The 21,378-nt window shown below is 44.6% G+C and overlaps 1 protein-coding gene and 1 long non-coding RNA gene across 4 annotated transcripts in view; one reads left to right on the top strand and one right to left on the bottom strand.

The window, feature by feature from the left end:
• Positions 1 to 21,378, top strand: part of LOC132381793 (uncharacterized) — a 135,281-nt gene that overhangs the window by 42,317 nt on the left and 71,586 nt on the right. The gene's annotated exons all lie outside the window — the stretch shown is intronic.
• LOC132381792 (snake venom vascular endothelial growth factor toxin ICPP-like) overlaps positions 1 to 21,378 on the bottom strand; it is a 96,138-nt gene that overhangs the window by 38,963 nt on the left and 35,797 nt on the right. For all 3 annotated transcript variants that reach the window (XM_059951368.1, XM_059951371.1, XM_059951370.1), the window contains exons 2-3: positions 3,772 to 3,793; positions 188 to 384 (exon numbers count right to left, since the gene is read on the bottom strand). In XM_059951368.1, the coding sequence (XP_059807351.1) occupies positions 188 to 384; positions 3,772 to 3,793 (219 nt within the window). The remainder of the gene's footprint in view (positions 1 to 187; positions 385 to 3,771; positions 3,794 to 21,378) is intronic.

Here is a 21,378-nt window from a genome sequence, read left to right as displayed (position 1 = left end):
TTCAGAAATCTGATCGTGGAGGCCAAGAAGGAACTCAGCAAGTCAGGCAGCATCTATGGAGGGGAATCTTGGCCCAAAACATTGACTGTTTATTTCCCTCCATAGATACTGCCTGATGCATTTTGTGCACGTTACTCTGGATTTCCAGCATTGGCAGAATCTCTTGTGTCTCTGATCAACTTCTCACCTGTATAGTCACGTTGTACATTTCTCGGGCTGTACAGCGAAGCTTCTCATCCCCACAGCAGCCAGCACACCGCAGGAGAGGGACACAGGAGGGTTTGAAGATGTACTCTGACTGACTCGGATACTCCCGTACAACGTCCACCAGCACCTCAATGGTCCGGCAATAACTGCGGTTCCAGACCTCCTCAAACGGGACAACTGCAACAGCAAAGTGACAGGCACCAGTCGCTCACCTGGTATGGGACAGTCCATTATACATGAGTACCAATAGTGGTTGTGCTAAGGTTTGAGCCTGTGACCAGCAGGAAATTTTCCCCCTTGAGTCTTGTAATTGCCCCTACCATTTATCTCATTCCCTTTCCAGCTTTTTGTCCCAAATTTCATCCTTATTCAAATGGGATAACACAGTCATAAGACACGGAAGCAGCAGGCCTTTGGCTCATCGAGTCAACACCGAACCCCACTTACACTAACTCTACCCTCATCCCATTTTATTTAAAGGTTCAAAAGTTCAAAGATCAAAGTACTTTTATATTAAAGTACATATACCATATATAGTCTTGAGATTCATCTTCTTGCAGGCAGCCACGAAACAAAAAAACACAATAGAATCCACAAAAAAACCCACACAACAAAGACGTCAAACACAAAAAGAACAAAATTGTGCCAAAATGTGAACGCACAGAATATGAACTGCAGAGTCCCTGAAAGTTACTCCACAGTCAGGGAATCCATGAACACACAGAATATGAACTGCAGAATCCCTGGAAGTAACGTCATAGTCACAGAGTTCAGTACTGGAGCCCAATGGCTGTAGACCTCAGACACGGAGAGCATGGGAATTCTCTCCTCAATTCCCATTCTTTCTTCCCAGTTTCCACACACTAGGGTCAATTTTCGGTAGCCAGTTGAACTCCCGGCTTGCATGTCTGCGGAAAGGGGAGAACGTGCAAATTCCACACAAACTACATCTGAGGTCAGGAATGAGCCTGGGTGTCTGGGACCAGCAGCACAGATTGTAGTGTTTAAAATGAATGTCCAATTCCCATAAGAGAGCCTACTGGATATAGGTCAGGGTTAGCATGACCACAAAATACATCCATCATCTCATTTGCTATGAGGAACGGGTTCCTGGCTGGTTCCCAATCATTCAGCTGTGGTCTGATTAACAATGTGTTTCACAGACATTTTAAAATCTACATCTTAGCCTTTGTTTCTGCTAGATCAGCCTTTTCCAGTGCAAGTCTCCATAACCCAGTTCTGCAAGGATTCATTCAGCCAAAACCCCACTGTCCTTTCTCCTCTCAGCTCTGTTCTTACCCATTGTCTCCCACGTCCATTTTAAGACAGCCGCCCTTTTGGTTTAAATTCCTCTCAGTCACTTCCCCAGACCCACAATCAAATAGTTCTACCCCCACCCCCCCCAAGTTATTTTCCCATATACAAACACAAGAAGGTGTATTGTCAGCAAAATGGCTTCTAGTTCCTGGGAATTCTCTTTCCCACAGCTAAAGTTGAATAGTTTTGAATTTTACTCCCTGGAGCATGAGGGGAGATTTGGTAGAGGGATACAGAGTTATGAGGGGTATAGATAGGGCAGGAGTTCTTTTTTATGCTTTGGATCAATACCATTAAGCAAGGGATCCATGAATCCCAAGTTGGGAACCCCTGAGATGGGATAAATGCAAGCAGGCTTTTTCCATTGACATCGGGTGAGACTAGAACTAGAGGTCATAGGTTAAGGTTGAAAGGTGAAATATTTAAGGGGAACATAAGGGGAACTTCTTCACTCAGAGGGCAGTGAGAATGTGGCATGAGCTGCCAGTGGAAGTGGTGGATGTGGGTTCGATTTCAATGTTTAAGAGAAGTTTGGACGGATAGGGACATGGAACACTGTGGGTGACACAACACCTGTAGAGGGAAATGGACAGTTGATGTTTTGGGTTGAAACTGTTCATTTGGTCCTGATGAAGTGTCTGGACACAAAACATTAACTGCTTATTTCCCTCCACAGTTGCTGCCTGAACAACTGAGCTCTTCCACCATATTGTTTTCTGCTTCAGATTCCAGCACCTGCCGTCACTTGTGCCTTTAATTCTCTCTTTCAAGACCTCGTTCATCTTTAAAATCATTGTTAAAAATTACCTCATTGACCAAGTTGTCTGTAAGGCTGTTTCTGTGGCTCATTGAGCAAATTCCTACAATATCATAAATGAAGAGATCTTGCAGATGCTGGAAATCCAGAGCAACACATACAAAATGTTGGTGGATCTCAGCAGGTCCGGTAGCAAAGCCCCTTTGGACTATTGGTTGTATCTAATTCCCTCCACTGCTCCGGTAATGTCCCACTACATGGACAACAAGTGTCATCTTGTTGGAATTGGGAATCTGAAAAAGCCCAAGTTGCTCCAACTAAACAAAATAAACCAATTGACAGAAGGCAGATTAGAAAAGCACCAACGGGCCCGAGTTGAAAATCAAAGTGGGGGAGGTAACTCTGGTTTGGGTGAGATGTGGACCACAGATTTCCTGATTGCTCTGAAGCAACATGCCAGTCAAATAGCATAGGGAAGAGTCCAGGGTTGACATTTAGTATGCGTCCTTGGGGATTGGAAAGCACCTTCAGCTACTCTGGGCAGGGAGGTGAGATCAAGAATTCTGCCAGGACTCATCATGCCCCAACATCCTCGTTCTTCAGCACCACCCTCACCCCATGCCTAGCTACAACACTCCACTGGCCCTCTCAACCATTGCTCTATTTTCAACACACAACTGCAAGAGGTCGTGCCTTCTGCTGTCCAAGCCCCAGTCCTTGGATTGCTCTCTGCACCCCTCTGATCTCCTTTAAAATATTTGCTTTAAGCCTCCCTCTTTGACAATGATGCCCCAATAGCCGCTTTGCCTGATCAGAGTCAATCTCTGCCTGATTAAGATCCTGGCAAAGTTTTCTGTACTAATCAGCTTGTACATAGGCTGATTCTCATCCTGCTCTAACATCCTATTGTTCCTCTTCCCCACTCCACCTTCCTGACCCCCGTCACCCATCCTGTTCCACCATCAAGACCAGTCACCTCTTTCCTCCACCTCCCTCACCCTCACTCTCACCCACCCTTCCTTGTTTCTTTGGTGGCTGGGTCAGTCATTGTGTGTGTGTGTTTGTGAGAGGGAGAGAAAGGGAGCTTGTGAGAGTGCAAAACAGAGAGAGAGAAAGACCATGCAAAATGGAGCATGTGAGAGAGTGGGCTAGTGTGGAAGAGAGGGTGCAGGAGAGTGTGTACGGGAAAGCACAACAGTGCAAGAGAGGGCAAAAGGAAGTGTGAGGGAGTGCATGTGAAAGGGTGAGAGTGTAAGAGCTTGAGAGATATAGAATGTGAGACAGTACCAGAGATGGTGTGTGTGTGAGAGAGAGAGGGTACGTGTGAAAAAGAGAATGAATGCAAGTGTGAGAGAGGAGTATGAGAGTGTGTGACTGCATATGGAAGCGGGGTTGGAGAGGCACTGCTTGTGGACACCCCAGTGGTGACAGCTCTGGGTTCTTTCCAGTTACATTACTCTTCCCTGGAATTAACACTGGCCACTGCTTACCTCCTGGAGCCTGGCTGGACAGCTGGAAGAAAGAAGAGAAAGGTAATTTAGTGCTTTCTTATTCAAAGTAAGGAAATGCCCTCCCCCTCCTCAAATTCTCTGACAGGGTATATGTGCCCGGCCTAAAAATGCAGATTCACACTATGAATCTTGGTAACAGGTGGGGAACATGAACCCTCTACCAAATTGCATTCCTCTTCAAGAAGAAATTAGGCCATTCAGCCCCTCAGATCTGCATCATTTCCTCATGGCTGATTGATTATTCCTCTCAACTTCATTCTCCTGTCTTCTCCCTGTAACCTTTGATTCCCTTCCTAATCAAGAACCTATCAACCTCCACTTTAAATATACCTAATGATTTGGCCTCCACATCCATCAATGTCAATAAATTCCACAGATTCTTCACCCTCTGCTTAAACAAATTCTTCCTTATCTCTGTTCTGAAGGGATGTCCTATTCTGAGGCTGTGCCCTCTGGTTCCAGACTACCCCACAATAGGAAACAATTTCTCCACACCTACTCTTTTCTAGGCCTTTCATTATTCAATAGGTTTCAATGAAACTCCCCCCTCCCCCAACTTTCTTTTGCAGGCCCAGAGCTATCAAATGCTGCTTGTACATTAACCCTTTCATTCCTGGGAACCATCAAACACTGCACAGGGCACATGGTCAGGAGTTCACCCCTGACCCTTCTCTCTCTCTTTAAGTAAGCATTTGGGCCAAGTCTCCTCATTTGTTTGCTGTCACATTAATAGACCAATGAATTGACTTGGGGAATTATGCTTTTAGTTAAAGACATCCACTGATAACCAAATAACCATATAACAATTACAGCACGGAAACAGGCCATCTCGGCTCTTCTAGTCCGTGCTGAACACTTACTCTCACCTAGTCCCACCGATCTGCACTCAGCCCATAACCCTCCATTCATTTCCTGTCCATATACCTATCCAATTTTTTAAAAATGACAATATTGAATCTGCCTCTACCGTTTCTACTGGAAGCTCGTTCCACACAGCTACCACTCTGAGTAAAGAAGTTCCCCCTCGTGTTACCCCTAAACTTTTGCCCCCTAACTCTCAACTCATGTCCTCTTGTTTGAATCTCCCCTTCGCTCAATGGAAAAAAGCCTATCCACGTCAACTCTATCTATCCCCCTCATAATTTTAAATACCTCTCTCAAGTCCCCCCCTCAACCTTCTATGTTCCAAAGAATAAAGACCTAACTTGTTCAACCTTTCCCTGTAACTTAGGTGCTGAAACCCAGATAACACTCTAGTAAATCTCTGTTCTCTCTCTATTTTGTTGACATCTTTCCTATAATTTGGTGACCAGAACTGTACACAATCCTCCAAATTTGGCCACCCCAATGCCTTATACAATTTTAACATTACATCCCAACGTTTCTTCTTTTCTCTTTGTTACTGTTGGGAAAGGGTTTCTTCTTTTTGTTAACTAGCAGGAATGCTAATTTACTGATAACGAGAATGGTATTCCTTTGTAAACCAAATGGGGATTAATGTTCTTTCTTCTGAGTCTGTAAGCTTTTGTTGACGGGCTTTTGGGCAGATCGGCGCAAGGGGGTCGAGAGAGAGGACGCAATGCTGTAAGTTGGGCGAGGATCGGACCCCAAGCGGGGGTCCGAGGTGGGAGGTACTCCGAGGAGGGGGGATGAAGCTAGATGTGCTTGGTTGACCACTCGGAGGGTCCTGAGCTGCGAGTCGAGGAGTTCGGAGGGTCCTGAGCTGCGAGTCGAGGAGTTCGGAGGGGATCGAATGGTGGCCAGAAGACTTCAGAAATTCAGGGGGTTACACTCTGATTTATAAAGGCCAGCATACCAAAAGCTTTCTTCACCACCCTGTCCACATGAGATTCCACCTTCAGGGAACTATGCACCATTATTCCTAGATCACTCTGTTCTACTGCATTCTTCAATGCCCTACCGTTTACCATGTATGTCCTATTTTGATTAGTTGTACCAAAATGTAGCACCTCAGACTTACCAGCAATAAACTCCATCTGCCATCTTTCAACCCACTCTTCTAACTGGCCTAAATCTCTTTGCAAGCTTTGAAAATCTACTTCATTATCCACAACGCCACCTATGTTAGTATCATCTGCATACTTACTAATCCAATTTACCACCCCATCATCCAGACCATTAATGTATATGACAAACAACATTGGAGCCAGTACAGATCCCTGAGGCACACCACTAGTCACCGGCCTCCAACCTGACAAACAGTTATTCACCACTACTCTCTGGCATCTCCCATCTAGCCACTGTTGAATCCATTTTACTACTTCAATATTAATACCTAATGATTGAACCTTCCTAACTAACCTTCCATGTGGAACCTTGTCAAAGGCCTTACTGAAGTCATTATAGACAACATCCAGTGCTTTACCCTTATCAATTTTCCTAGTAACCTCTTCAAAAAATTCAATAAGATTTGTCAAACATGGTCTTCCATGCACAAATCCATGTTGACTGTTCCTAATCAGACCCTGTCTATCCAGATAATTGGATATACCATCTCTAAGAATACATTCCATTAACTTACCCACCACTGACGTCAAACTTACAGGCCGATAATTGCTAAGTTTACTCTTAGCACCCTTTTTAAACAATGGAACTACATAAGCAATACGCCAATCCTCCGGCACCATCCCCGTTTCTAATGATATTTGAAATATTTCTGTCAGAGCCCCTGCTATTTCTACACTAACTTCCCTCAAGGTCCTAGGGAATATCCTGTCAGGACCCGGAGTCTTATCCACTTTTATATTCTTTAAAAGCGCCAGTACTTCCTCTTCTTTAATCATCATAGTTTCCATAACTACCCTACTTGTTTCCCTTACCTTACACAATTCAATATCCTTCTCCTTAGTGAATACCGAAGAAAAGAAATTGTTCAAAATCTCCCTCATCTCTTTTGACTCCACAGATAGCTGTCCACTTTGATTCTCCAAGGGACCAATTTTATTCCTCACTAACCCTTTGGATTTGTAACCCCCTGGGTCGCCTCAGGCTCGCTCAGCTCATTCTCCGTATAGGGGGAGCAGCCTTCGGCCCCGCCAAACTGGGTAATCAGCTGGTGTGGATGCTGTGTGATGTCCCCGCCTCGCCCAAAAACAGACAGTACACCATATGCGATTAAATGAGTACAATTTATAAAGGTTACTATAACTAAATGATTACTAACGATACAGTCTATATGAAGAAAAAAAATAAAGAAAAGGCTCCAAACTTCAAAGTCCAAACCACTTCGTGCACAACCGTTGGAGCTCAATTACTGAAGTCTTCTGGCCACCATTCAATCCCCTCCGAACTCCTCGACTCGCAGCTTAGGACCATCTGAAGTGGTCAACCAGGCACATCTAGCTTCATCTCCTCTCCTCGGAGTACCTCCTGGCCTCGGACCCCCACTTGGGGTCCGTTCCTCGCCCAGCTTACCGCATCACGTCCTCTCTCTCTCACCCCCTCGCGCCGATCTCCCCAAAAGCCCGTCAACAAAAGCTTACAGACTCAGAAGAAAGAACAACATTAATCCCAATTGGTTTACAAAGGAATACAATTCTCGTTATCAGTAAATTTTAACCCAAACAAGCTTCCAGCACTCTCTCGCAACAAAGAAGCATTCCTGCTTTTAACAAAACAAAGAAGCCATTTTGATTACATACACAGTAACAAAGAAAAAGAAGAAACCCCCTTTACAGATTTATTTTCACCTTACTTGCCAAAGCAACCTCATATCTTCTTTTAGCTTTTCTAATTTCTTTCTTAAGATTATTTTTACATTCTTTATATTCCTTGAGCACCTCATTTACTCCATGCTGCCTATATTTATTGTAGATATCTCTCTTTTTCTGAACCAAGTTTCCAATATCCCTTGAAAACCATGGCTCTCTCAAACTTTTAACCTTTCCTTTCAACCTAACAGGAACATAAAGATTCTGTACCCTCAAAATTTCTCCTTTAAATGACCTCCATTTCTCTATTACATCCTTCCCATAAAACAAATTGTCCCAATCCACTCCTTCTAAATCCTTTCGCATCTCCTCAAAGTTAGCCTTTCTCCAATCAGAAATCTCAACACTGGGTCCAGACCTATCCTTCTCCATAATTATATTGAAACAAATGGAATTGTGATCACCGGACCCGAAGTGCTCCCCAACACATAACTCTGTCACCTGACCGATTTCATTCCCTAACAGGAGATCCAACACTGCCCCTTCTCTAGCTGATACCTTTATGTATTACTGCAAAAAATTATCCTGCACACATTTTACAAACTCCAAACCATCCAGCCCTTTTACAGAATGGGCTTCCCAGTCTATGTGTGGAAAATTAAAATCTCCCACAATCACAACCTTGTGCTTACTACAAATATCTGCTATCTCCTTACAAATTTGCTCCTCCAATTCTCGGTCCCCATTAGGTGGTCTATAATACACCCCTATATTTGTTACTACAGCTTTCCCATTCCTCAGTTCCACCCAAATAGAGTTCCACCCTAGACGAGCCCTCTAATCTATCCTGCCAAAGCACAGTTGTAATATTTTCTCTAACAAGCAATGCAACACCTCCCCCTCTTGCCTCTTCGATTCTATCACACCTGAAGCAACGAAATCCAGGAATATTTAGTTGCCAATCACACCCCTCCTGCAACCATGTTTCACTAATAGCTACAACATCATATTTCCAGGTATCAATCTATGCTCTAAGCTCATCCACCTTTCTTACAATGCTCCTAGCATTAAAATAAATGCATTTAAGAAATTCTTCACCTCTTACTCTCTGTTTATCCCTAACAGTGCAAACAACTTTACTATCTTCTTTTTCTTCCTCCTCCCCTACATCTTCGGTCCGAGCGCTCCCCTTCTGTATCACCTGCCTATCGGATTTTTGTTGCCCATTGCTAGGATATGTCAGAGGGCAGTTCAGTCCAAATTCATCAGACATCAGATTTTAAAATGCATCAGTCAACCAGATGGACTTTAATATGAGTACAGTATTTCCACAACTTCTGGCACCAGATTACAGTTCCAGATGTGTTCAATTACCAACATTAATAACCATATAACAATTACAGCATGGAAACAGGCCATCTCGTCCCTTCTAGTCCGTGCCGAATGTTTAATCTCACCTAATCCCACTGACCCACACTCAGCCCATAACCCTCCATTCCTTTTCTGTCCATATACCTATCCAATTTTGCTTTAAATGACAATACCGAACCTGCCTCTACAAATTCTACTGGAAGCTTTGTGGTGGGATTTACACTCCTTACTCTGAATCATTTGTCCTAGTTCCCAGATTATCAGTCTAGTAACATAACCAAGTCATTACACAGTTTAATAGTTAAGGAAGCGACAAAGAAATAAAAGCTGCTCCTGTTAAAAAATGCATTGTCTGAAGCTATTTCTATTAACTGATCACACACAAAATGCTGGAGGAACTCACTAGGCCAAGCAGCATCAATGGAGAAAACTACAATCGATGTTTTGGTCCTGCTGAAGGGTTTTGGCCTGAAACACTGACTATACTTTTTTCCATATATGCTGCCTGGCCTGTTGAGTTCCTCCAGCATTTTGTGTGTGTTGCTTGGATTTCCAGCATCTGCAGATTTTCTCATTTGTCAATTAACTGATCAATTTTTTTGACCAAATATATACTCAGTGATCACTTTATTAGGCACAGTTGGTATCAACTTCAATGTTCAACATGCTGTGCATTCAGAGATGCTCTTCTGCACACTGCCACTGAAACCTGGTTATTTGAGTTACTATCGGCTTGAACCAGTCAGGCCATTCTCTTCTGCCCTCTCTCATTAACAAGGCATTTTCACCCACAGTTACTGTTGCCTTCCTGTCAGCATCAACCAGTCTGGCCATTCTCTGACCTCTCTCATTAACAAGGTGTTTTCACCCACAGTTACTGTTGCCTTCCTGTCAGCATCAACCAGTCTGGCCATTCTCTGACCTCTCATTAACAAGGTGTTTTCACCCACAGAACTGCCAATCACTGGAGGGTTTTTTTTTGTTGTTGTTCTTTGTAAACTCTGGAGACTGTTGTACACAAAAATCCCAGGAGATCAGCAATTTGAGATACTCAAACCACCCCATCTGGCACTAATAATCATTCCAAGGTCAAAGTCACTTAGGGTACAAACAAGCTGGATGAACTCAGCAGGTCAGGCAGCATCCGTTGAAAGGAGCAGGTCAACATTTTGGGCCGAGATCCTTCATCAGGACTGAAGAAGGAGGGGGCAGAGGCCCTATAAAGAAGGTGGGGGGGGGAGGGTGGAAAACCAATCAGAGGAAAGATCAAGGGGTGGGGGAGGGGATAGGCAGGAGAGGTGAAGAAGGAATGTAAGAGGAAAGCACTATGGGTAGTAGAAGAAGGCAGAATCATGAGAGAGGTGATAGGCAGCTAGAAGAGGAGACAGAGTGAAAGTGGGATGGGGGAAGGGAGAGGGAGGGAGTTACTGGAAGTTGGAGAATTCGATGTTCATACCAAGGGGCTGGAGACTACCCAGATGATATATGAGGTGTTGCTCCTCCAACCTGAGTTTGGCCTCATCATGGCAGTAGAAGAGACCATGTATGGACATATCCAAATGAGAATATTCTACACCTCCTCTCTTACCACCACTCAGGGCCCCAAACAGTCCTTCCAGGTGAAGCAACACTTCATTTGTGAGTCTGTTGGGGTAACCTATTGCATCCGGTGCTCCCAGTGCAGCCTCCTCTACATCGGCAAGACCCGATGCAGATTGGGGGACTGCTTCTTCAAGCACCTCAGCTCCGTCCATAACAACAGACAGGATCTCCCGGTTGCCACCCACTTCAACTCTGCTTCACATTCCCCCTCCTTCTTCAGTCCTGACGAAGGGTCTCGGCCCGAAACGTTGACTGGTCCTTTCAATGAATGCTGCCCGACCTACTGAGTTCATCCAGCTTGTTTGTATGTGTTGATTTGACTACAGCATCTGCAGCATACTTTGTGTTCATTTATGGTACATTTCTTCCTCATTCTAGTCTAAGAAACAGCAAAAACTCTTGGCCATGCCTGCATACTTCTATGCATTGAGTTGCTGCCACATGATTGGCTGATTATATATTTGCATTAACTAGCCCTGATTGTTGAGTGTATTAATGTCAGTACTTGGGAACTGCAGTCGATATTGTTTAGGCTGAAGTGGTTCTATATAAATAAATGTTGCGAAATTGTTTTCCCAACCTGACTGGTTGGTGGATGGATTCTCACCTCTCCCTCCTGCCCATCATTTTTTAAGTTGAGAAGAGATGAAATATGGGGAACATGATGGTAATATGCAAGATCCTTCAGCATATGGAATGTTTATACCTTCTTCCTCCACATGAGAAGAGGCCATTCAGCCCATTGAGTTTGTGCTAGCTCTCAGAAAATCACACCAATGCCATTCCCTCACTCATTTCTTTGTGAGCAATACCCATACACCATGCATTCGGAAGGGATGTGGTATTGCTCTGGAGAAGGTGCTGAGCAGAATCTCCAGAACGTTGTCTGGGATGGAGAGGAGAGACTGGGTCTTTATGTTATCTTTACGATGAACCATGAAATAGCTGATTTTGTACAAGGGATCAACCACATTCTTGTTAAACTGGAGTCTGTATGAGCACTTTAACTTGATGGGTGATGAACACAAGAGATTTTGCAGATGCCGGAAATCCAAAGCAACACAAAACAATGCTGGAGGAAATCAGCAATTTAGGCAGCATCTACGGAGGGGTATTAACAGTGGACATGAATCTAGAGTTTCAGGCCAAGACCTTTAATCAGGACTGGAAAGGAAGGGGAAGATGCCAGAATAAAAAGGTGGGGGGTGGGGAGGACAATCTAGAAGGTAATAGCTGAAGCCAGGTGGATAAGAAAGGTAAAAGGCTGGAGAAGAAAGAATCTGATAGGAGAGGAGAATGGACCATGGGAGAAAGGGATGCAGGGGTAGGTGTTCGGCAGGTGAAGAGAAGAGGTGAGAAACCAAGTGGGGAATGAAAGAAGAGGGAAGGGGGAGAAACAAGAAAAAGAGAAAATATTAACAGAAGGAGAAATCAATGAGGCCACTGAGATGGAATATGAGGTCTTTGTCCTCTGCCATGAGAGTGACCAATATGCAGGAATGAGAATAGGAATTAAAGTGGGTGGCAAGTGGGAAATGTGGATGGAGCAGAGGTGTTCGACAAAGCATTCTTGAATGATTGATGATGGACGTCAGTGTTGGACACAGTTTGTTTTAATTTGAATTGTCTCCTGTTGAATAGATTTAAAGAAGAAAGATAGACAGCATTCACACACCAGCTTTTACGTGCTTGTATGTGTCGAGGTGGGAGAGTGGGAAAGGGGCTTGTTAGTTGTACTGCTATTGTTTCCTATGTTGTTCCGCTGAACTTGATGGGCATGCTTTTTGCCCACCTTCCTTGGGTGTATTGGTCGTTAACATTTCACATTTCACTGTGTTTTTCAATGTGTACGTGTTAAATAAATCTGAATCTGAATTGTTTTCTCTGCTGCGGAGGAGGTTAAGAAAGGACTTTGTAAAATTATGAGGGGTAACAATAGGGTAGACTGCAGAAAACCTGTCCCATTATCAGAGATAGATAAAACTAGAGGACATATGGTAGATTTAGGGTAAAGAGGAAGAGATTTAGAGGGGATGTGAGGGGAACCTTCTTCACCCAGAGAGTGGGGAGTACCTGGAACTCACTGCCAGAAAGAGTGGTGGAAACAGGCTCACCGACAGCGTAATTAATATCAAGAAGAGCACTTGAATTGCCCAGGTATGGAAAGTTGTAAGCCAAGTGCTAGAAGATGGGGTTAATGGGAATGGCATGGATTTAGGGTTAGGGTTAGGCCTGTTTTAGACCATAAGACACAGGAGCAGAATTAGGCCATTTGGCACATTGAGTCTGCTCCAAATGATTTGGTGCTGTTTGACTCTGATCTAACCTATTGTCTCCCACATGCCCATCAACACCTCTCCTGATTTTCCTTCACTGCAAGCAATTTACAGTAACCGATTACCAACCAGTGCATGTCAGAGGGAAACCAGAACACCCACAGGGTCACATGCAGACTCCACACTGACAGTGCCAGAGGCCAGGATTGAACTTGTGTCTGTGCAGCTGTGAAGTAGCAGGGCTATTAGCTGCTCCCCTTTTAGAATCATAGAGTTATACAGATGGATACAGGCCCTTCAGCCCAACTTGTCAATGCTAATCTGAGCTAGCCCCACTTGCCTGCATTTGTCCAATATCCCACTCAACCTTGTAGCTGGTCTTTTAAACCTTGTAATTGTACCCACTTCTACCACTTTCTCTGGCACCTCATTCCTTTCATTGACAAACCTGCTCCTCAAGTCTTGGCTCTCTCATTTTAAATCTATGCCCTCTACCTTTAGATTTCCCTACCTTGGGAAAAAGACTGTGACCATCCACTGTAACATCTATAACCCTTCTTATTTTATACACCTGGAGGTCACCACTCAGTCTCTTTAACTCCACGGAAAACAGTCAGCCCATTCAATCTCTAGCCATAACTGTCCAAGTACAATTTTTTCTGCCCTCTCTCTACCTTAATGACACCCTTTCTGTAACTGGATGACCAGAACTGTACATGAAATTCCAGGTGCAGTCTCACCAATGTCTTGTACAGCTGTAACGTGCTGTCCCAACGATGAAGGTCACTGTGACACGTGCCTTTTTCACCTCCCTGTTCTACTGTATTCCTTGGTCACTGTTCTACAACACTCCCCTGTTCTGTCATTCACTCAGTACGTCCTGCCCTGATTTCACATGTCTCTTGTCAGAGTTAAATTCCATCTGACATTTCTTTACCCACTTCCCCGGAAGGCCTATCCTGTCAGAACCTTAGATAGCCTTCTTCACTGTGCACAAATGTTGGTGTTGTCTACAAATAATGTCTACCTACATTCCCATACGGATCAATAATATACAAACGTCTGTATAAACAACAGAGGACTCAGCTCTGAACCACTGGTCGCAGATCTCCAATCTGCAAAACACCTTCCGCTACCACCCACTGACTCCTTCCACCAAACCAATTTTCCATCCCTAGTTTGCCTTGGATTCCATGTCATCTCATCTTCTGGACAAACCTACCACACAGGACCTTGTCAACAGTCTTGGTAACGTCCATGTAGATAATATCGACTGCCCTTCTATCATGGTTACCTCTTCAAATAACTCATTTCTTGTGGGATTTTGGAAAAATCCAGACCTAGGGGCCACTGTTTACAATAAGGGATCACCTATTTATGACAGAAATGAGGGAAAGATTTTTTTTGATCTTAAGATGTTGTGAGCTCTCTGCTGAAGGAGTTTTTAAATGTTTGAAGACAGAGATATATAAATCCTTGACAAACAAAAGATGAAAGATTACAGGATTGTGAAGTGGATGTTATAGTCAAAACAGCAATGATTTTGAGCAGCCCAGTGGCACAGTGGGTAAAGCCACTGCCTCACAGGACCAGAGATCCGGGTTCAATCCTCACCTGTGGAGTTGGGTTTCTTCCCACATCCCAGACATGCGAGTTGGTGGGTTAACTCTCTGCTATAAATTGTCCCTAGTGTGTAGGTGAGGAGTAGAATTGGTTTCATGGAAAACTAGTATGGTAGTGAGATTGGTCAGCATAACACAGACTTAGTAAACATAAAGTACACTGCAGATGCTGTGGTCAAATCAACATGTACAAACACACTGGAAGAAATCAGCAGGTCGGGCAGCATCCATGGAAACGAGCAGTCAACGTTTTGGGCCAAGACCCTTTGTCAGGACTTGATGAAGGGTCTCGGCCCAAAACGTTGACTGCTCGTTTCCATGGATGCTGCCCGACCTGCTGATTTCTTCCAGTGTGTTTGTACGTGTTGATAACACAGACTTGATGGGCTGAGGAAGCATACACTTAATATGGATTATAATGTAATAAATATAACATCATATGACAGTATGGATTACATTGACTGGCAGAACAGGCTTGAAAGGTTGAATGGCCTACTCCTACGCCTATTTAGCCAATCAGATTGTGTTGGGAGAACTTGTAGATGCAGAGACATTGGTGGGCTGCGTACTGGGGGCTGCTGGCACACACACCTCCCTCGGAGGCAGTGATCAGAGTATGAGTGAGTTCAACTTGAAATTCGTTCAGGAGAAAGTAACGTCTGACGTAGCAGTATTTCAGTTGAGTAAAGGAAATTACACTGGTTTGAGAGAGGAGTTGGCCAAAGCAAATTGGAAGGAGCTGGCAGGGATGACAACAGAGCAGCATTAGGAAAATGAGGAAGGTGCAGCATAAATGTATTCCAAAAATGAAGAAATACTCAAATGGCAAAATAGTACAATTGTGGCTGACAAGAGAAGTGAAAGCTCATGTAAAAGCAAAAGAGAGGGCATACAACAAAGCAAAAATTAGCAGGAGATAGAAGATGGGGGAGCTTTTAAAAACCTACAGTGAGCAACTAAAAGAATCATTAGAAGGAAAAAGATGAAATATGAAAGTGGGCTAGCAAACAATATCGCAGTGGATAGTAAAAGCTTTTTCAAGTATGTAAAAAATAAAAGAGATATGAGAATAGATATAGGACTGCCAGAAAATGAGGCCGGAGAAATAATAATGGGGGACAAGGAGGTGGCAGATGAAATAAATGTGGATCTTGTTTCAGTCTTTACTGTGGAAGACGCCAGCAGAAGTGCCAGATGTTGAAGGGTGTGAGGGAAGAGAAGTGAGAGCAGTTACTGTTACAAGGTGATCAAAAAGCTGAAAGACTTAAGGGCACATTAGTCACCTGGACCAGATGAACTGCACCCTAGGGTTCTGAAAGAGGTAGCAGAGGAGATTGTGGAGGCATTGATAATGATCTTTTAAAAATCATTGGACTCTGGCATGGTGCCAGAGGACTGGAAAATTACAAATATTACTCCAAGAAAAGAGGAAGGCAGCAGAAAGGAAACTATAGACCAGATACTCTGATAAACATGTTGGAATTCCTTCAGGAGATTACAAGTAAGATATGTAAAGGGGATGCAATGGGTGTTGTATATTTGGAGTCTCAGAAGGCCACACTTGAGGTTGCTTACCATGTTAAGAGCCCGTGGTATTACAGGAAAGTTACTAACATGGTTAGAGCATTGGCTGATTGGTAGGAGGCAGTGAGTGGGAATAAAAGGATCCTTTTCTGGTTGGCTGCCAGTGTCTAGTGGTATTCTGCAGGGGTCGATGTTAGGACCACTTCTTTTTATGATGTATATCAATGATTTAGATGATAAAATAGATGGTTTTGTTGCCAGGTTTGCAGATGATATGAAGATTGGTAGAGGGGCAGTTAGTGTTGAGGAAACAGGTAGGCTGCAGAATGGGCAAATGGGCAAATGAAATATGATGTTGGAAACTGCAAGGTCTATTGAGAAATATACCTGAAATATAATCACTATGTACTAGCTATTTACTATACTATGAAATCACTCCTATGTACTGAATATTACTATGTATTATTTTACTAGAGACATTTTACTATGTATTGTTTTACTAGATACCATGTATTCTCTTAGCTACATACTGTGGCAGTTACAGAACATCTGTTTATCCTTAGCAGCACTAATTAGCTGAAATGTACCCCATATATTATATAATAGACTGGCTTATGAAGAGATAATGGTGGCAGATGGGATGGTATGAACAGGAACTGTAATGTGAGCGAGGTTAAGGGAGGCTGACTGAGAAACAACCGTGGCCAGGAATGAGGCCCAAGATGTGAACTGGAAAGAAATACTTGGTGGCGCACCGAGAGCTAGGCAAGAGTGTTTGATTAGTTAATGTATAGATGATATGCAACTAAAAATTGATTGGGTATGCTGATAAAACCGAAATGTAACTGAGATAAGAAATTACTGTAAAGAATGCTGTACACCGGAGCTCGGTGGGCTTTCGGTGACAAGTTCATTGATTGCCTCAGCCTTTGTTTGCAAATAAAGGTTTAAACTTCTCGAAGAATTGTCTGCGTCTCCTGGTCATTTCAAGTAACCACGACAGGTCATGAAGAAATATTTGTGTGGACTATTTTCTAAATGGGGAGAAAATCCAAAAGTCTGAGATTCAAGATTCAAAAACTTTATTGTCATTCTAACCATACATCATAGATGCAAAGGGACTTGGGAGTCCTTGTGCAGAACATCCTAAAGGCTAACTTGCAGGTAGAGTTGGTGGTGGAGAAGGCAAATGCAATGTTAGCATTCATTTCAAGAGGTCTATAATGCAAGAGCAGGAATGTGATGCTGAGGCTTTATAAGGCACTGGTGAGTATTATGAATAGTTTCAGGCTCCTTATTTAAAAAAAGATGTGCTGGCATTGGAGACGGTTCAGAAGAGGTTCAGAAGGATGATTCTGGGAATGAAAGGGTTATCATACAAGGAACATTTGATGACTCTGGGTCTTTGCTGGAATTCAGAAGGATAAGGGGAGATCTCATTGAAACCTTTTGAATGTTGAAAGGCCTAGACAGAGTAGATGTGAAAAGAATGTTTCCCATGGTGTGGGTGTCTAGGACAAGAGGGCACAGCCTCAGGATATACAGGCATCCATTCAAAACTAAGATGTGGAGAAATTTCTTTGGTCAGAGGATGGAGAATTTGTGGAATTTAACTGCAAGCAGCTGTGGAGATCAGGTTGTTGGGTATATTTAAGGCAAAGCTTGATAAGTTCTTGATTGGACATGGCATCAGAGGTTACAGGGAGAAGGCTGAGGAGGGGAGAAAAGGATCAGCCATGATGGAATGGCAGAGCAGACTCGATAGGCCAAATAACGTAATTCTGCTCCTAGGTCTTATGGTCTTACATGCGCAGGATATCATTGACTTGGCAATAAGAGGAGTGCAACACTAATCAGTGCATATGCCCCAACGATGACCAACCCAGATGACATCAAAGATAAGTTCTATGAAGAACATAGCAGCAGTCCCACAGTCAGAGAAGCTTATTGTCCTCGGGGACTTTAACGCCAGAGTGGGGACAGATTACCAGACCTGGGAAGGGATTCTTGGAAGACATGGTATTGACAAGTGTAACAGCAATGGCCTGCTGCTCCTCAGGACATGCGCTACGCATGACCTTGTCATCACCAACACCCTATTCTGCCTCCCTACCCGTAACAAGACATCTTGGATGCATCCACGCTCCAGGCACTGGCATCTGATCAACTTTGTCAACACCAGAAAGAGGGACTGGCAAGACGTGAGATTGACAAAGGCCATGTGTGGTGCCGACTGCTGGACTAATCACCGACTCATAGTGTCCAAGTTTAAACTTCACATCCTGCCTGTGAGAAGACCCCAAGGTCAGAAGACTGCAAAGAGGCTCAATGTCTCCAAGCTGAAGAGCTGCGTAGTTGAAGAAGAACTTCATGAAGACCTAGATAGCAGGCTGCTTGACACACCCCAGGATGACCACACCAGCATTGAAGAGCAGTGGACGGCTTTCAGAGATGCAGTCTACTCTACCGCTCTCAAACACCTCGGACCAGCAGTCCGTAGACATCAAGACTGGTTCGATGAGAACGACAAGGAGATACAGGCACTGTTGTCAGAGAAACACCAACTGTTCAGCGCGCACCAGAACGATCCCATATCACAAGCAAAGATAGATGCCTTCGCTAGTGCAAGACGGAAAGTGCAAAAGAAACTCTGTGAGATGCAGGATGTCTGGTTCAGCAATAAGGCTGATGAGATCCAGGGCTACACAGACAGTCAAGACACCAAGCGTTTCTACGACGCTTTGAAGGCTATGTATGGACCTCAGTCCTCTGGCTCCTCCCCCCTCCTCAGTGCAGATGGGACTCGGCTATTGACAGAGAAAAAGCAGATTTTGGAGAGATGGGCTGAACACTTCAACCAGGTCCTCAACCGCCCTGTGGAAATCAATGATGAGGCCATTGCTCGCCTACCTCAGGTGGAGATCAGCCTGGACCTTGACAACCTCCCCACAGAAGAAGTCAGAAAAGCCATCAGACAACTTTCTTGTAGCAAAGCACCAGGATCAGATGCAATCCCTGCTGAAGTCTACAAAGCAGGAGGCCCATTCATGATGCAGAAGGTGACTGAGCTCTTCCAGTCTATGTGGAACGAAGGAAAGGTCCCACAACAGTTGAAAGATGCCAGCATAGTCAACATCTACAAGAGGAAAGGCAACCGCCAGTCTTGTGACAATCACCGAGACATCTCCCTCCTGTCCATAGCTGGGAAGATCTTGGCTCGCGTCCTGCTTAATCGCCTTCTCCAACACCTTGAGCAAGGTCTCCTCCCAGAAAGCCAGTGTGGCTTCCGTGCAGAGCGTGGAACTGTCGACATGATATTTGCTGCACGCCAGCTCCAGGAAAAATGTCAAGAGCAGCACAGCGACCTCTTTATGACCTTCGCGATCTGGCCAAGGCAGTTGATATGGTCAGCAGAGATGGCTTATGGAAGATAATGGAGAAGTTTGATGCCCCAGCAGGTTCATCACGATTGTTCGGTAGTTCCACGATGGCATGATGGTGAAAGTTTTGGGTGATGGTGACGAGTCAGAAGCCTTCCCAGTGACGAACGGTGTGAAGCAAGGATGCATTCTTGCCCTACACTCTTTATCATGTTCTTCTCTACTATGCTGACTGATGCCTTCCGCGATTGTCAGGATGGTATACACATCAGATACAGGACTGGTAGTGGGCTATTCAACTTCCGGCGTCTACAGGCTGTTACAAAGGTAAAGGAGACCATCGTCAGAGACCCCTTATTCGCTGATGATTGCGCCCTCAATGCCAGCACAGAGCAGAAGATGCAGCGAGAAATGGATTGCTTCTCACGAGCCTGTGACAACTTCGGACTTAGAATCAGCACCAAAAAGACTGAAGTTATGTACCAGCCCGCACCCGGAAAGCCCTACCAGGAACCACACATCACAGTAAAGGGGCAGAAGCTACTGGCAGTCGACAGCTTTACTTATCTGGGCAGTACTCTATCACGAGCGGTGAACATAGATGCAGAGATCAGCAACAGAATTGCCAAAGCCAGTGCTGCCTTTGGGAGGCTCCATGAGAATGTATGGGAGCGGAGAGGACTCAGCCTTACCACCAAGCTGAAGGTCTACCGAGCAGTGGTTCTCACCACCCTCCTCTCCGCCAGCGAGACCCAGACTGTCTACAGCAGACACGTTAAACAGCTCAACCACTTCCACTTGAGCTGCCTCCGCAGACTTCTCCACGTACAATGGCAGGACAAAGTCCCAGACACGGAGGTCCTGGAGCAGGCTAGCACCCACAGTGTCTACACCCTCCTACAGAAAGCCCAAGCCAGATGGGCTGGCCATGTCGTCAGGATGTCTGACAGTCGGCTACCAAAACAGCTGCTGTATGGAGAGCAGAGCCAGGGCAAGCGCTCAGTTGGAGGGCAGAAGAAACGTTTCAAAGACTGCCTCAAAGTGTCCCTCAAAGACCTCAACATCAATCCCAGTAAATGGGAATCGCTTGCTCTGGACCACCCAACCTGGTGGAGCAGGACCACTAAAGGAGCGTATGCAGCAGAAATCAGACGCACCGCAGAGGCTCAGAGGAAACGCACAAGGCTCGAACTACCTCCACTTCCGCTGCAGCACCTACCCTCATGTGTCCCACACGTGGGTGAGCTTTCAGGGCCCGGATTGGCCTCACCAGTCACCTCCGGACCCACAGTCACAAACCCTCCACCTGACAGAAGTCGTGGTCACCTTCGACTCCGAAGGACGAACAACAATCATTGACTATAACCCAATCTCTGGGAAACTTCCTAGATTAATGAGGAGATGAAAAGGCTGTTGTTCCATTATTCAAGGAAGGGAGTAGAGATAGCCCAGGAAATTATAGACTTACTTTTTATAGAGTCTTACTTTGTGGTTGGTAAGTTGATGGAGAAGATCCTGAGAGGCAGGATTTATGAACATTTGGGGAGGCATAATATGATCAGGAATGGTCAGCATAGCTTTGTCAAAGGCAGGTTGTGCCTTACAAGGTTGATTGAATTTTTTGAGGATGTGACTAAACACATTGATGAAGGTAGAGCAGTAGATGTAGTGTATATGGATTTCAGCAAGGTATTTGGTAAGGTATCCCATGCAAGGCTTATTGAGAAAGTAAGGAGGCATGGGATCCAAGAGGAAATTGCTTTGTGGATCCAGAACTGGCTTGCCCACAGAAGGCAAAGAGTGGTTGTAGACGGGGCATATTCTGCATGGAGGTCGGTGACCAGTGGTGTGCTTCAGTGATCTGTTCTGGGACCCTTACTCTTTGTGATTTTTATAAATGACCTGGATGAGGAAGTGGAGAGATGGATTAGTAAGTTTGCTGATGACACAAAGGTTGGGTGTGTTGTGGATAATGTGGAGGGCTGTTAGAGGTTACAGCGGGACATTGATAGGATGCAAAACTGGGCTGAGAAATGGCAGATGGAGTTCAACCCAGATAAGTGTGAGGTGGTTCATTTTGGTAGGTCAAATATGATGACAGAATATAGTATTAATGGTAAGACTTTTGGCAGTGTGGAAG

Source organism: Hypanus sabinus, chromosome 26, assembly GCF_030144855.1.
Source record: "Hypanus sabinus isolate sHypSab1 chromosome 26, sHypSab1.hap1, whole genome shotgun sequence".
NCBI classification, from domain to species: domain Eukaryota; kingdom Metazoa; phylum Chordata; class Chondrichthyes; order Myliobatiformes; family Dasyatidae; genus Hypanus; species Hypanus sabinus.
This window is presented reverse-complemented; position numbering and strand designations above follow the sequence as displayed.